We start from the raw sequence: 16,272 nt of genomic DNA on the forward strand, positions 1-16,272 counted from the left end.
TTAAGCATAAAAGTCTGCCAGTTTCTTTAGACTCTACATAGATCACCACCTTCAACTCTGCAAAATCCAAACCTTGCAAAATCCACAATCTAGTCAGAGTGAATTTTCAAGTGCTCAGAAATCCTACTCCAGAAATCAGGAGCTTTGCAAAGTGACTTCTTCCTCATGTCTCTATGTCCATCTCTACTTGATGGAGGTCTCTCCCCTCTCCAGCTCACTCTCCCTCATCCCCTTGAGCCCACTTTGCTACTCATACTCAGGAATAGCTTTAGACATCCAGACGTCTCTGAATCACTGGCTGTGTTCCAGTTATACCTATTTCAGGAGGTCACAGCCCAGTCAGTGAATCCCGTTTATAACAGATCATTTACCATCAGATAAATCTTCCAAGTAGCTACTTGCAGCACATGGGACCAGTGGTTGTTAATCTGGTTGTTATGAAACCTTCTAGCGTGTTTATGCCAGTGCACGAAATATTCTCTCCAGTTCATGTCCATATTTATTTAACAATTACCTTCTTTAATAGAACAATATCCGGGAAAGCTCCAGGGCATGGAGTGACTAACACCACTGAAAGGCATACTTGTGCCTTTACCCTCCTACCAACCTCTTAAAGAGGTATCCTCATCCTGAGTTTACACAGGAGGAGACAGAGGTCAAGCCAGAAGGTCAAGGCTCTAACGGCAGGTTAGTTGTCATTAACAAGGAAGACTCACTCCAATGCTGCAGTTATTTCTCTAACATCATACCTGCTCCTGTGGTCAAACTGACCCCCAGGAGCTGGGAAAAAGCAGGTCACCTGAGTCAGTTTTTTTTTTTTTTGGTAGGTTAGTATTATATAACACCTACTTGTCTCATGTAGGTTTTTTTCCTTGCACATTGATTGCTCATTGACAACTGCTACCAGAAAAGACAGAGGGCTGCTCTTCTACCTTGCTGTAGACTCTGCAGGTAACATTGGCAACGAAGCTCAATGGACAAGTATGAGAGACCTGACAGCAAGATGCTGCCTTAGAACTTAGTCATTTAAACACATCTCCCTTCCTGTCAAAAAAAAAAAAAAAAAAAAACAGGAAGATGAGCTCACCCACCCAATGGGTTCCATAATTAGGTTTCCTCATTTGCCCGCTGCTTTCCCTGGCTGGTGGAAAGGTGCCAATATTATTCCCTACTCCTGAAGGAACATAGTAGACTATATCCCTACATTCTCCCTGCCTTCCGCCCTCCCCCAGGCTCAACTCCAGGGCTTGGCTCCTCTCATCCCACCACCCACCATGCCATTAACTGGTGTGTATTAGCTGTGAGTCCCTGAAACACTAGGATGGCTTAGTTCTCTGCTCCTCCTCAGCCTCCTATAATTGATAGTCAGCTGCAGTTTCCTCTCAACCAGGAGTTTGTGCTTTTTGCCTTCCTTCCTCTATTACCCAGGTAACGGCAGGTTAGTTGTTATTAACAAGGAAGGCTCACTCCAATGCTGCAGTTATTTCTCTGAACATACATTTTGAGAACACCTCTTCAGAAACTGATTTTTATGCCATTTAAAAAAAAAGGCAATCAATTATTAATTCAGGAACAACAAAAAAAAAAATCAATGAACAATACAGCCCATTAGGATTTCCCAGTTCAAGTAAACATTTGCTCTGAATGATTTTCTTGCTTTCCCAACAAATCTAATTCATCATTACAAGACCAAACAATATCACCACTGAACACATTGTACAGGACCAGAGAGTGGCTCCAGGGATGTTTGCTTTCGAGGGCAGGCTTTGGACCATGACTGCATAGGTCCCAAACCAGCAGTGTCACTTACTGCCTCTATGCTCTGGAGCCAGCTCCTTATTTCTCTGTGCCTCCACTTTGTCATCTGTAATGTAGAAAGGACACTAACTCCTCCTCCATGACTTCACAGTACATGTAAAATGGCCTAACACAGCAGCTGGCACGTGAGCCCTTCATCTGGGCTGGTTCCCACACGGCAGCTAACACTTCTCGCCCTCTAGATACTCCAGGATGAAGAGCAAAGCATTTCCCCAGGACAACAGAGGTTACAGCTGGCAAGAGCAAACCTGACACCTCAAGGCCTCATAGGAAAAGACTAACACCATGGACACTCATACTGAGACATCATAAATTTCATTGATAGATATTTGAGCAACGGAGATAATATTGCCCAAAAGCTAATACTTAAAACAAAAAAATACTTACAGTGCACATTGTATCTGTAAATTTCCTTAAGAAAAATAAAGAGTAGCCATCGATCAATTAAAACAGATAAGCCATGCAGGAGGCAAAGGAGCAGAGGATGGAAACAGGTAGTACAATGAACAGGAAATGTCAATAGCATTCCTTTATATGAAGCAATTAAAAATGTACAACCTTACTAGTTGTGATAAATACAAATTAAAAGTCATCACATTTAACTTAGGAATCTGAAAAACTCATAGCATCTAGTGCTGGTGATAGTGGAAAAATGGCCAATGATTGGCTGATGATATAGCAAAAACTGCTACAGCCTTTTTAAGGAACCATATGGTAATATCAATATTTAAAATACAAATACTCTTTGATCTAGAATTCCACTTGTAAGAATTCATTCTAAAAAGGTGAAAATGCTGGTAAGTATAAACATGTGTATGTTCATTACAGCAAGTTTGGTGCCAGAAAAGAACTGGGAATTGGGCCAGAGTGAAATGAGTTATGGCATCATGATATATCTGTGCAGTGGGATACTAAGCCATGATTTTTACATGTACTTATATGAAAAACTCTAGAAGTAACAAACACGGTGACGTGTATATTTACTAATGATTTCCTCATTGCCAACTCCTCAGTCTTATTTCTACAGAATCAGAAAGATGGGCAATCAAGAATGTTGAGGGAGTGGACTTTGGAGTCAGACCCACTCAACTCTAAAACCAGCTCCTCCATACATGAGCTGTGGGACCTCAGGGGGGTTACTTCAAACTCCTGGCATTTCAGCTTCCCCTCCTTTCACATGGCAATGACAGAACCTAGGCCACGAGTTACTGGAGAAAATGGAGTCAGCGTACCTGAAGTTCTTAGCATAATGTCTGACAAGTTCTCAATAAAGGCTGGAGGTTGTTGCAGCTGTTATGACTGCAGAGTTGCTATTTATTTGGGACAAACTGTGAGGCAATGGCTATATGTAAGTTGACACATGGCTGCTGAGGAACAGGGCTCTGGCCTCCTCTCCTCTACTTCAACATTTCCACCTTCTGTCCAACACTACAGGAATCCCAAATGTTTCCCTGGGAGCACTTGTGAAGAACAGTGTTCCTCTGCTCCTTAGGACCCACGGCCTCTTCTTGAGCCCAAGAATGGCCTGAGATGCTGGCAACCTCTCTCTGCCCCACACGAGCTCTCTGCTAAGCTCCTCCTCTTCCCCTTGCAGCTTGGGTGGTGAGCTGTTCCCTGGTCAGCACACCTCTTGGCCCTGGCCTCTCCTGGATTCCCTTCTCCAGGATCAGATGAGGCCCAGCCTCATCTTCTCTTTGCTGCCCAAGGGTCAGATATGTCTGCAGGTCAAACTTCTGGGTTCCTGACTGGGAGCTCAAGGGCTCGGTCTGTGGCCTGATTAAGGTGCAGTATATGAGAATGAGCACTTCTGTGCCACATATATCAGGTTACTTTTGCTTATCTTTATCCCTAGTCTAACTCACATAGGGAAATCAGCAATTCTCATACTGAACTCTCACTTCTTGACCACCACTTGACAAATCTCAGCAGCCAAGAGGAAAGCTGTCCATGGCTCTCCTCAATGCCCCTTCCTCAATTCCAGACATCTCTGATCAGACTGGCCCGTGTCCTTTCTTCTCCGAACAGGTTTGTGGAACTTGGCTGTAGACTATCACACCTCTATTATATAATCAGGTCTCTGTCCTGACAGCTTGTTTTATGCCGGTGTCACATTCCATGATGTCAATTATTTTGTAATGTGATATATGTGGAGCCATCAGAACTGGCTATGTTTGAGATTTAGTCAAGCCTCTACCTCCCTAAGAGGATTCACATATCCCAAGAATCTGAAGGGTAAAACTATGCTGAATAGAGGGGAGAGAAAAAAAGGACTCGACTTACACATTGTAGCCCAGAGTAGCCCAGTCAGCCGTTAAACACAACCTCAATCTCCTTGCTAAGAAATCCTATTTCCACGGCATTTGTCAAGTACCAAAGGATACTGCTTAACTTGAAATACCTGCTGTCGATTCATGTTTTAACCAATCTACAATATTCTTTGAAAAAAAGTCAAGATTGACCTATGCAGAGGAGCCTTTAAGGAACACTGGTGGAGGGAGGGTTCCATGTGCTTCTAGAAAGCTACCCTTTCCAACAGCCAAGACATTCCCTACATGGGCATCACCCCAAGGAGGAGGTACAACTATTAACCAATTATCTGACTCAGTACTCTTGACACTTTAGAACAGATATATTCTTTGTTTGGCAAGGGGACATTCTTACCAAAACTGTATTCCTGGACTCTACCCACCAGTAGCACCCCTACCCACCACACTCCAGGTATGACAACTAAATATGGGTCCAGGTGTCCTGAAGGGCAAAAATCACCCTGGTTGAGAACCACTGCCTTAACGGACCACTGGAGGTAATATCAGCTTGCATTAACCTCCCCAACTCTCCACCCTTCCCTGGACTTACCACCAGCCTCTTGCTCCCCAGTCTGACTTATCTCCTGCCCTTCTCTAACTTCCTCAATTTCCTACTTTGTCCCTCAAGACTCCCTGTAGTGTTGATCTCTTTACTGAGCCCTTAACTTCCTTGCTGTAACTCCAAACCTAAGAGCACAGTTCTCACATGGCACAATGAGTTTCTCTTACCCCACACACTCCCCTTGGCCAATTCCAGGCCATTTTCCTCCTCTAGCCTCCCTCAAAAAAGCTGGCCCCTTAGAACAGGGACTGGCAAACTAAGACACTGGTGCCATATTTGGCCCACTACCCATTTTGGATGACCTGTGCACCGAGAATGATTTTTTACATTTTTAATGGTTGGGAGGGTGAAGCCTAATATTTCACGACATGTTAAATTCAAAACTCAATGTCATAAATAAAATTTCACTGGAATGCCTCCGTGTTCATTTGCCAACCTGTTGATGGCTGATCTTGTGCCACACAGGCACAATTCAGTGGAATAGTTGCAACAGAGCCTGTCCGACCTGCAAAGCTCAGTGTGTTTACTATCTGGCACCAGACAGAGAAAGCTGGCCGACCTCTGCTTTTGGGGCACACGGGACTGGTCTGTACCTTCCACTCCCCAAACAGTCATCATCATCCACTCTTGGCCAAGTCACTCTTCCATGTATATTAAAATATACACATGACTGAATGCTGGATGGCACAACGGCTAACATCAATGACTGAATGAAATTCAAAATTACCTCTTCAGGCTGGAATGTTCTGTGGAAATCAACAGAATGAAACTTACAGTTCAGGCACTAAGTCCTGTGCAGTGTTCAATATCAAAGACTGGCATCCAGAGGCCTGTTGGGTATTGATGAAGGAAAATCCAAGATGAACACAGAATCAACTGGAGAGGGAGGGTCAGAGATTTTCCCAGAAAGCAGAAATATATGATAAATATGTGCATGGATATAATGGGCTATTCAGGAAAGGATGAGACTAAGCCTGCAAGTGTACCCCATCTCTTGGCTCCCACTTTGGGATGAACGAATTTCAAAAACTTTATAGTGCTAAGATTGATTATACATAATCATTGTTTAAACTTCTTTTGCTAATTAGGTGTCCAAAATAATTTTCTTGGTAATAAATAAAAAGCACCCACATTTTTCTTCCAATCAGATCTGTACATTTTAAGCGCATAGTTGAAACTCATGGCACACAATCACATTAAGATGCTTTTAGGGGACAGATGACAAGAAACTCTTACCTGGTAAAGGTGCCTTGTGGAGCTATTTAAGAAACTGAAGTAAAGCAATATGAATTAGGAAGCTGATTAGTCCTTATTAGAACAACGGCACACAGCTTAGCTGGCTTAGACCTGGAGGGAGACTTTGAAATTATCTCCTTTTCAACTCTTTTAATTTTTGTATTTACCTCAATAAAAATTGAGAGTCAAGGACCAAAGACTTGGGCTTAACCCACCCACTTGTCCTGCCAAGGCACCTATCCTTTTGTCTCCTCTGTTAAATATGGATGATAGTGATGCTTGGATCCTACAGGGGATCATCGTGAGAATTAAATTCAAAGGATCTAAGAAGACCACGGGAATAGAGAGTACACAAATTGCTTTCTAACCTTACACATATTTCTATCTCCTTTGCAAGAAAAAGTATGCTCGTCACTGGGGTCACAGAGTGATAAAATCCAGCCTCAAATTCCTCATGGGTAGCATCTGCAAGCACATTGCTGCAAGTGAGAAGTATGACCAGGGTGCTCAGGCAACAAAAAGCAACTAAGGTCAGGCATGCTCCCGGGTATGTCCAGGTCTGTAGGAGACACAGGGCTTCTTTATGCTAAGGTACTATTGTGAGGTGCTGATGGTGAGCAGGTGACTGAGCAGGGCCTGTTGTCCATGTTGCTTCTTGCCACCCTTCCATCTCACTCTCTCCTTGACAAACTGTCTGTCAGTTTGGGACCAGAGGCAAAATTCTTTCAACAGGCTTCATGGATGAAGTCACCTTGTAACACATTTGTACAAGTTTTCTATCTCAGGGTTGGGGATAGAGTGCTTGCCTCCCATGCACAAGACCTGGGTTCAATCCCTACCTAGCACCACCAAAAAATAAATAAATAATTAAATTTTAAAAAAATGTTGAGACAAGTTTTCTATCTCTATAAGCTGAAAAATGCATTTTTCTCAAGCACTATTAAATTTATGTTAAGGCAATAAAATTTGAGTAAAATGAAAAAAATCCATCTTATTTGAAAAGGATGAAACAAATGGCATTCAGGGAAGTGTCCCCAGCCTTCTGTTTCATACTCACCAAGCCCAGAATTTTAGGACTACGAACAGTGCCCAGGATGGTTCTCTTGGCCACCATTTGCCAATTCATCCCAAGGCTTTGTCACCTGAACTGACAACCTCTGAGAAGTCTAACAGCAAGAAGCAGGCCAGGAACACAAGTCAGCAACAGGACAGGGACCCCCTTCACTACCATCTTAACCTCATTGGTGGTTTTAAATATACATTTTTCTCCCCATCCCCATGTATGGTGTCCTCAACTTTCAAGGGCCATTAACTAGGAGCAGTGCTAGGACAGCATTTCAGGGGCCTTTTCTTTGCATATTATTGACCTAGTTTCTTCAAGATCCTAGATCACCAAATGCAGCATTCATGGTAAATGTTCTCATTCGTCAACCTGTTTGAAAATTGAGGTTTTCTCACTAAAACAGAACTGGTTGTACAGAGCCTCTCAGCAACATAGATACCCATAGATGAAGTGTCCCTGGGGATATGAGATAGAAAGACACTTCAATACAACCAACAATAAATATTGTTGAGGATGTGGGGAAAAAGGTTCACTCACACATTGCTGTTGGGACTGCAAATTGGTACAACCACTTTGGAGAGCAATATGGAGATTCCTCAGAAAACTTGGAATGGAAACACCATTTGACCTAGTTATCCCACTCCTTGGCATATATCCAAAGAAAATCAGCATGCTACAGTACCACAGTAACATCAATGTTCATAAGCAGCTCAATTCACAATAGCTAAGCTATGGAACCAACCTAGGTGCCCTTCAATAGATGAATGGGTAAAGAAAATGTGGTATATATACACAATGGAATATTACTCAGACATAAAAAGAGGATGACTGACTTTTGCCAGTAAATAGATGGAGACTATCTTGCTAAATGAAATAAATCAATCCCTAAAAACCAAAGACCAAATGTCCTCATATGTGGATGGTAACACACAAAAGGAGGTGGGAGGGAAGAATAGTATTTCAGTGAATTAGACAAAAGGGAATGATGGCATGGGAATAGGAAAGACAGTAGAGTGAATCAGCCATAACTTTCCTACTTCATATATGAACACCTGACTAGCGAAACTCCACATCATGTACAATCACAAGAATTGGATCTTAGGTTATACTCCATGTACGCATAGTATGTCAAAATACACTCTACTGTCTTGAGTATCTAAAGAGAACAAACAAGAAAAACAACTTCGACTTACAACTTGTACATTGCATGTCACTCTGAGGCCATATCCTTCTCCTACTTTCTGGGTGGTAGGTATCCAAAGATATAGCCTGGTACATGCCCAGTATGACTCCATGAGGTCCAAGCTACCTGGGCCACTTCTTGGTGATGAAGATAGTAGAGTATTCCCTCAGAGACTGGGGGGCACATCTTGATGGTAGACTTTCAAAAATTCATGCAACTTCAAGTTATTTTCTTGTTCATCTTGCAGCTGGGTGACCTGAATTTGGTCCCAGGAATGTCTCCTCGATGGGGGCAAAAGCTCCAAATGACATAAGCACTGCTCCCACCAGCAGCAGGAAATGAATGAATCAGCGCTATGGACTGGTCCACAAAGCGCTTCTTCCCAGTGAATGGACAGCATCTGCTGGGGAGTACACAACTCGCCAGATCCCAGAGAGCATGGCCATCCCTGTGTCGTAACGGAGGTTTTCAGAATCACTCTGGGCTTCCTCAGATTGGATCAAACTTCAAATTTTGAACCTAAATAATTTCTCACAGGATTGTCAATCTTTTCATTTCTTCCTTTCTTTCTTGTTCTCCCTCCCAGCCCAGATGTGAGGTTCATAAAGACACAGACCAAAACCACTTCTAGTTATATATCTGCTTGCCTTTGAGTAGTCCTGACCCACAGTGGACACTCAATAAACATGTTTCACTGAACTAAATGAAAGAATTTACTGAAATATAAAGAAATACATGTTTCTAAACTTACACGGATTTATTATACTTAACTAAAACCAATTTTGTGATTTACTACAGGTTTCTCAAGAGTATCATTTTATACTACTGTGGTAGCCTACCGTATTTATAGACAAAAGTTGTGTGTTTTGGATTCTTTTCCATTTTCTAAAAGCTTTTCTGAATGGATATGAATGATATGGAGATATTAAAGAATATAAAAACACAGGTGGCTGAAGACAAGGTCACCAAGTCTCTGCACACCAGGGTGTGCCTTGCTGGGGGTGTTTCCTGGTATTGGTGGTTTCATGGTAGAGAAAAGGCAGGGGGACGGCCAGGGGCTCTTCTGGCTGGTGGAGAGCCAATGGCCGTGGGCATCTATAGCTCATCGCCTCCCTCCCTCTTTGGGGGGCTACCCTTCACCTCTCCCAACACTGGGTTTAACTTACTTTTCACAGAGGTCTCGTATTTGGTTCGGCTTGAAGGCAGCAGCTGACAGGGAGCAGGGACTGGTAGGAGCCGACAGCGGACTCTTGAGGGTCTGAACCGAGTGCCTGCGGCTCCTCCTGCGGTCAATGCTCTGCTGCTCACCCCCACTGCCACCAGAACACACGCTGGCCCTCCTGCGGTCCCGGAGCCCACTGGGGGGTGGCTCTGCTATCTCTTCACCATCCTCATGCTTGAGCGCCACCTGAAAAAGCAGAGCATACCCAGGGCAAGGTCAGATTTGACAGCCTATGACTTGGGCCGTAACTTAGCATGCCAGGTTCGCCCTAATGTGGCTTTAAGGCTGTTTATTCCATCTTTTCACAGCAAGATCTTCCCAACCCTGTGCCTCCCGAAGCCAAGCAGAGGCTGAAAAAAAACGTTCATTCTTCCAATATAACAGGTACATAAAGGACAACTGAGAGCATAAGGAAATCTGAGTAAAAGTTGTAATCATATGAGATCTAAGTCACCCTTGCTGTGAGCATTTGCATTTCTTTGGCCTTCATCTGTCCCTGCCCTCCCATAGTTGTTCTCTGCTCCAGGTGTCACAGACCCTCCTGAAGGCCAGTAGGGACCACATCCTGATCATTTCTGAGCTGCTTTTCCTAAAGAGGGTGCTGCGAAGAGCACAAGAGAGATGAGTGCCATGAGATCCAGCAGAGCAGGAACCGCGGCTTCGTAAGTCTTTCTGGGCACCTAGTTCAGCAGGTGTATTGCTTGATTTCAGAGTCCTGGCTGACAGCTGCTCTGCTCTCAGGCTACCCTCAGCTGTAGCCCAGGGTTGGGGGTGGAACCTGTAGCTCCACTAGACAGCCTACATGTGCAGTCACAAGACACAACAGGAACAGACTCGACCTCTAGAATAAGGTTTTGTTTTTTTTGTTGTTGTTGTTATTGTTGTTAAATAACCTAATAGTGATGTACAGTTGCAGAGAATAACTGACTTATACTTTGCTACTTTGGCTTTAATGGGAGAAACCTGCACCAACTGGCACTGTATACTTTTCCATTTTCCAAGGGATATTTTAGTCTCATATCTAATTGGTGCACCCTGCAGAAACCCAGATTGTCCAGCTCTTCATCATGCTCCATCCTGGATTTTACTCGGGGACTTCTCAACTCCAGTTAGAGCACACTGTCTGGCCTTTTATATAACTCTCTCCCAACTTGCAGCCAGTTCTGCTCCTTAGTCTCGCCTACTCCTCTTAGCTGCAGGCTATACACATCTGCATCTCTGGTTCTTTAGTTTTTTTTATATGTATACTCTAAGAACGGACCATCAAAAGAGCACGAGTTTTCATTTATCTAACCAAAGAGGTAAAAGATCTCTACAATGAACATTATAGAACTCTGAAGAAAGAAATTGAAGACAAGCTTAGAAAATGGGAAGACCTCCCCTGTTCTGGTACAGGCAGAATATTTTGAAAATGGCCATAATACCAAGAGCAATGTACTGTTTCAATGCAATCCCCATAGACATTATTCACAATTAGGAAAAACAATTCTTAAATTTGGAAGAATACAAGAGGCATCACAATACATGATTTGAAATTATACTCCAGAGATATAGTTACAAAAACAGCATGGTATTGGCATCAAAAAAGACACAAAGATCAATAGAACAGAATAGAAGACAGAGACAAATTCACATACTTAATAGCTGTCCCATATTTGACAAGGGCACCAAAAATATATTTTAGAGAAAATAGTCTTTTTAAAAAATGGTGCTGGGAAAACTTGATAGCCATACAAAGATGAAACTAGAACCCCATCTCTTACCTGGAACAAAACTCAAAATGGATCAAAAACTTAGGAATTAGACCAGAAACTTTACAACTGCTAGAAGAAAACATAGGGTGTATACTCCATCATATAGGCTCTGGCACTGACTTCAGACTGTCAAAGTGCAAGAAATAAATCAAGAATCAATAAGTGGGATGCCAAACTAAAAAGCTTCACAGCAAAGGAAGCAAAAATGGGAAGAGAGAATCTATAGAAAAGGAGAAAATCTTGGCCAGCTACTCCTAGTAACAGGGGATTGTTATCCAAAATACAAATACCCTGATCAATAAGTAGGCATAGGAACTAAACTTCTCAAAAGAAACAAATGGCCAACCAAAAAGGTTCAGCATCACTAGCAATAAGAAATGCAAATCAAGATTTCATCTTAGTGTAGTCAGAACAGCAATGATCAAGAACACAAACAGAAAACAAATGCTAGTGAGATTGTGGGGCAGGGGGAGGAACACTTGTACACTGCTGGTGGGACTACAGACCAGTACAACCACTCTGGAAAGCAATATGGAGATTCCTTTAAAAACTAGGGATAGAACACTAAATGACCCAGCTATCCCATTAATTGGTATTTTCCCCCAGAGATCTAAAATTGGAATATCACAGTGATACAGCCACCTTATTGTTTATTGTAATAGCAAAATAATGAAATTAACTCAGGAAAGATCAGTAATGTAGAAGAAATAGATCAAGAGGCAGAGTGGAGGGATGAGTAAGGGGAGGCAAAGCAGAATGAATTCTTAGAAAATCATGTTATGTGCATGTATAAATGTACCACAGGGAACCCCACCTTCATGCATAGATAAAACCAATCAAACAAAATAGATGAGTGACAAGAAGCCTAGTAGAGAGAAGGGAGGGAGGATGGGAAGGAAAAGTTTTAGTTATAACTATAAAGCTTTAGTTAAAAAAAATAGCAAAAGAGCACCAGTTTTGGTGTTGCCTAGACCTTTGTATCATGATGGTTGTGCCACGTATGAACCAGGTGTGGCCTGTCACAAATCCCCTGCCCCCTCTCTGGCTCACCTAGTGAGAACACTATTTGCAGATTTGTGATGAGGATAACTGGCATCAAGCATGTAGAGATGAGCCTCTGTCTGGTACCCAAGAAATGGATGCCCTTTCCCCACACAAATTCTTAGATGAAGTGGCCCAGGATGTCCCTAAATTCCTCCATTACACAGAATGAGGTGAGCCAGGCTCCACCAAGTCCAGCATTCTTTCAGCAACTATGGAGCCACATGGTTTTAAGTCCCTAAGCATGCAAGTTCTCTACTCTTGTAAGTACTCATAACCCAGTCCTTCCATGTAAGAGAAAGAGGAAACAATGTGAAGACCCAGATAGCTAACCATATTATGTGGCTTTAACATTGCCCATCAATAGAAAAACCTGGTCATTGCAAAAATCAAAAATTGCCCCAACTCCACAGTTTTCACACTGGTATTCTAACAAGGTGAGCTGGGCCGAGACCAGATGGTTCGCCACTCCCACTCCAGCCCTACCAGTACCTGAGTCATGCAGCCTATAAACAGGTGTGTGTCCTCCTCGATCTGCCCCCACTCCCTGCTTCCTCCAGCTCCAGCTCTCAGGTAAGAGGGATTTAGGGTAAACTCTTCTATCTACATGACAGATGCATTTCATAATAAGTTCTCGGATGTAAGAAGGCAATTTAACAATCTTTTGAGAAGTTGGAGGCAAGATTTGATAAGAGTTCACATAAGCTCTATCTTTATAAAATCTCTTTAGACATTTTCTCGGGAGTCCCCTTCTTTCTGTTGTAACTAAAAATGAAATTATGCATTTGGTCACATTTGTCAACTTCAGAAATTTAAGCAACATCCTTTGGAGAAGAGTTGAGAACATTTCTAGTCCATTGTTTTTTCTTTTATTTCTGATATGAAAATTCTAGACCATTTGAACTTATTCTGACCTGAAGTATTGATTCTGCTTCTTATTAAGCACACATTGGGGATGAGAAGATCAGGGTTTAGAGTAGAGTTCAGATATTTCTAATTCCTTGTCTAACCTCAGAGGCCTAAAGATCAAATAACATTCCACTCAATTCCTACCAAGGAGGCACAGAGTAAAATCTGCTTTCACTGCCCTGCATCAAAGAAGAGGGAAACAATCAAAGTTGAAAAGGAAAATAAAAATCTGGGGAAATTATCAAGGCAACATCAAGTAGAATTCACCTGGAGCTTTCTAAAATTCCAACCCTTGACAAAATATTTCCTTAAAAAATGAAAGTGTAGGAGGGGGCGAGTAGATGCAGAATCCCAGCAGAACCAATGGCAGCTCTGGGCTTGGCCCCCAGGAACAATGTACCATGAAAATTTGGCCTAGTGTCACTGATGGTTTTTATAAGAATTCTGGAGTTACCAGTGCCAGGGATGTCAGGAGGAGAGACTTCACTTGCACATACAGGGCCAGAGTGGCCATTCCAAATCCTTCAGATGCTAGAACCCATGCAGCTCAAAGTCAAGAATACAAAGGCCTAGGAAACACCTAGAGAGAACCACTCTTGAAACCAGGCTTTGCAGCATCTGTGGAGAGTGTCAGTTATGATCAACTACTAGGGAAATGAGTCTTCCAGGGGAACAGGGTGAGAGTGAGTCTGCGCTGAAAGATCTCTAATGGTTCCCAAATGATGGGAGTGACCCATTCACTGGACCCGTCATCAATTATCTTCTAGATCTTTCAGTTAAATATAAAGCATTGTAAACTTAAACCTCAGGCAAGGAGTAAATAAGATCCAGAACTCGGCACTGATGGCTTGCACACCCCCACTTAACCAGGACGTAGTTAGGAGCAACTCAACTGCTGTGACAACCTCTACCAGTCTGTGAGGCCACTGAATGATCTGAATCTTTTCAATTTAAAAAATCTGCGGATAGACTTGTTTTCAATAAAAACATCTAAAATCTAAGTGTATAATATGGTTAACAATGTTGCACAGATCTCTAGAACTTATTCACCTTTATTACTTAAACTTTATTCCTATTTATTAGCAACTCTCCATGTTCCCCTCCCCTTATCCTGTGGAAACCACCATTCTTCTCTTTGCTTCTCCAAAGTTTGGCTATTATGTTTCATAATCATTCAATATGTCATCCTATGATTGGTCTATTTCACTTATGTCCTCTGGGTTCAATCATGTTGCAGATATCAAGATTTTCTTCTTGTTAAAGGCTGAATAATACTCCAGTGTGTATCCGTACTACATTTTCTTTAACCATTCATCCATCCATCAACATTGTTTTCATACTTGGGCTCCTGTGAATAATGCTACAGTGAACATAGGAGAAACCAATCTCTCCACGATTCTGATTTTAAAACTTTTGAATAAAAACCCAGAAGTGGGATTATTGGACCATAGACATGGTAGTTTCATGTATTTGTGTGTAGGTCCATTTGTGTGTGTGGTACTAGGAATTAGATTCAGAGCCTCACACGTGCTAGGCAAGTGCTCTCTACCACTGAGCCATATTCCCAGCCCCATTTTAAGTTTTTTCATTTTTTGTCATGGAAATTCTGAAACATACAGAATGCAGAGTATATACCATGATGTGCTCATCACCTGTGATTGTACAACAGTTACCAACTCATGATCTTGTCCCATTTACACCCCACTCCTTCCCTTGACCCCATAGCCAATTTTTTAAAAAGGAAATTCAAGATCATGTTGTCTCATCTGCAAGTACATTTATATCCCTAAAAATAAGGATTTCTAAAGAATGAACCTTCATACTATTGGCTCCACTTAATATCAGATATGGTAACAAGTAGAACCAACCTTCCTGCCCTCCTCCTTCCCCTTCCTTCCACACAGGGGAAATGAACTTGGGGCCTTGCGCATGCTCTAAAGTTGTGTTACACCAACAATCTGAACATCTCCAAGGGAGATCAAAACCCCTTCAGTTGGCGTTTATACTGTTATATTGCTGCTCTCTCAGCACCCAGCCTTCTCCCCCTAACAGAGGCACTCCTTTTCTATATTGCTATCTCATACCTTCTTCTGATTCACACATACAATCCAATTCAGCTTTCTGGTGAAATAGGTGTGACAGTAACATTTCACCGAGGATCTGCTGGTGACGCACTGTGACTGTCAATGTTGGGTCCCAGGAAATCCCACCTCCCTGCTTCCTCACCTTGTGCCGTTTCTTCCCCAAGTTAGGCTTGGCCATAAGACTCGCTTTGGCTTCTGGGCCATTGGTAAATATAATGCAGGCCTCTGAATTCGAAAAGCATTCATGTATTAGGTCTTGCCTTTCTGAAATGCTATCATGCAAAGAAGTGTGGGCCAGAAGAGGTGGCCCAGCCAAAAAACAGCATCAAATTCCAGAGCAGGTAAATGAGGCCACTCTGTCCCTATCAATCCATGAGACAACTGCAGGCATATTAAAATCTCCCAGCAGAACCAGAACCAGACCTGGCCCATAGAATTGTGATCTCTGTTGTTCAAGGCCCCTAAGTTTTGGGGTGTATGTTATACAGCAAAATATGATTGTTACATATTTTATCACCTACAAAATGGAAGAATCTTTAATAGAATCTACGAATTAGTCCTAAAAGCAAGAGCTATTTCTCACCCTCAAAGTCTTCAGCCTTAAGATGCCTTTCCCCTTACAGAGACCACATATTCAGAACTGAAAGTTAGCACACATAAATTGACAAGATTTTTTTTGTTCTGGCAATCTATGTATTTGAAAAATCATATGAGGCTATAAAAATTCAAATGAATTTAATTAAACATGGATCAAATCACCTTTATGAAATGGAATTAAATTACATGAAATTGGGCTTGTCCCCAGAAAGTCCAGGACATATGGCCACCAGACATTCTTCACTGTTAGAAAGAATTCTACAAGTCCACCCAAATTCTCTGCAGGCCCTTGAGAATATTCAAAGTCTTGTGTGAGAATGACAATTTTCTTACTGCCCCTACATATACATAGTGGAGCTGGCAATGGGGCTATATTTGTTTCTTGTGGACACCACCCCGCCCCCCTGTTGCCCCCACCTCTGCCTAAGACCTGAAGCATTCTGTTAACTTGAAGTATTTTTCAGGGCACCTGGCCAACACTCATAAAATGCATGATA

General features: G+C 42.3%; 1 protein-coding gene across 1 annotated transcript in view; it reads right to left on the reverse strand.

Moving 5' to 3' along the window:
* Window positions 1–16,272, reverse strand: part of Fhod3 (formin homology 2 domain containing 3) — a 439,678-nt gene that overhangs the window by 133,697 nt on the left and 289,709 nt on the right. Inside the window, exon 10 of the mRNA XM_071602801.1 lies at window positions 9,335–9,576. Within this exon, the coding sequence (XP_071458902.1) occupies window positions 9,335–9,576 (242 nt within the window). The remainder of the gene's footprint in view (window positions 1–9,334; window positions 9,577–16,272) is intronic.

The sequence above is a fragment of the Marmota flaviventris genome, chromosome 16 (assembly GCF_047511675.1).
Source record: "Marmota flaviventris isolate mMarFla1 chromosome 16, mMarFla1.hap1, whole genome shotgun sequence".
NCBI lineage: Eukaryota > Metazoa > Chordata > Mammalia > Rodentia > Sciuridae > Marmota > Marmota flaviventris.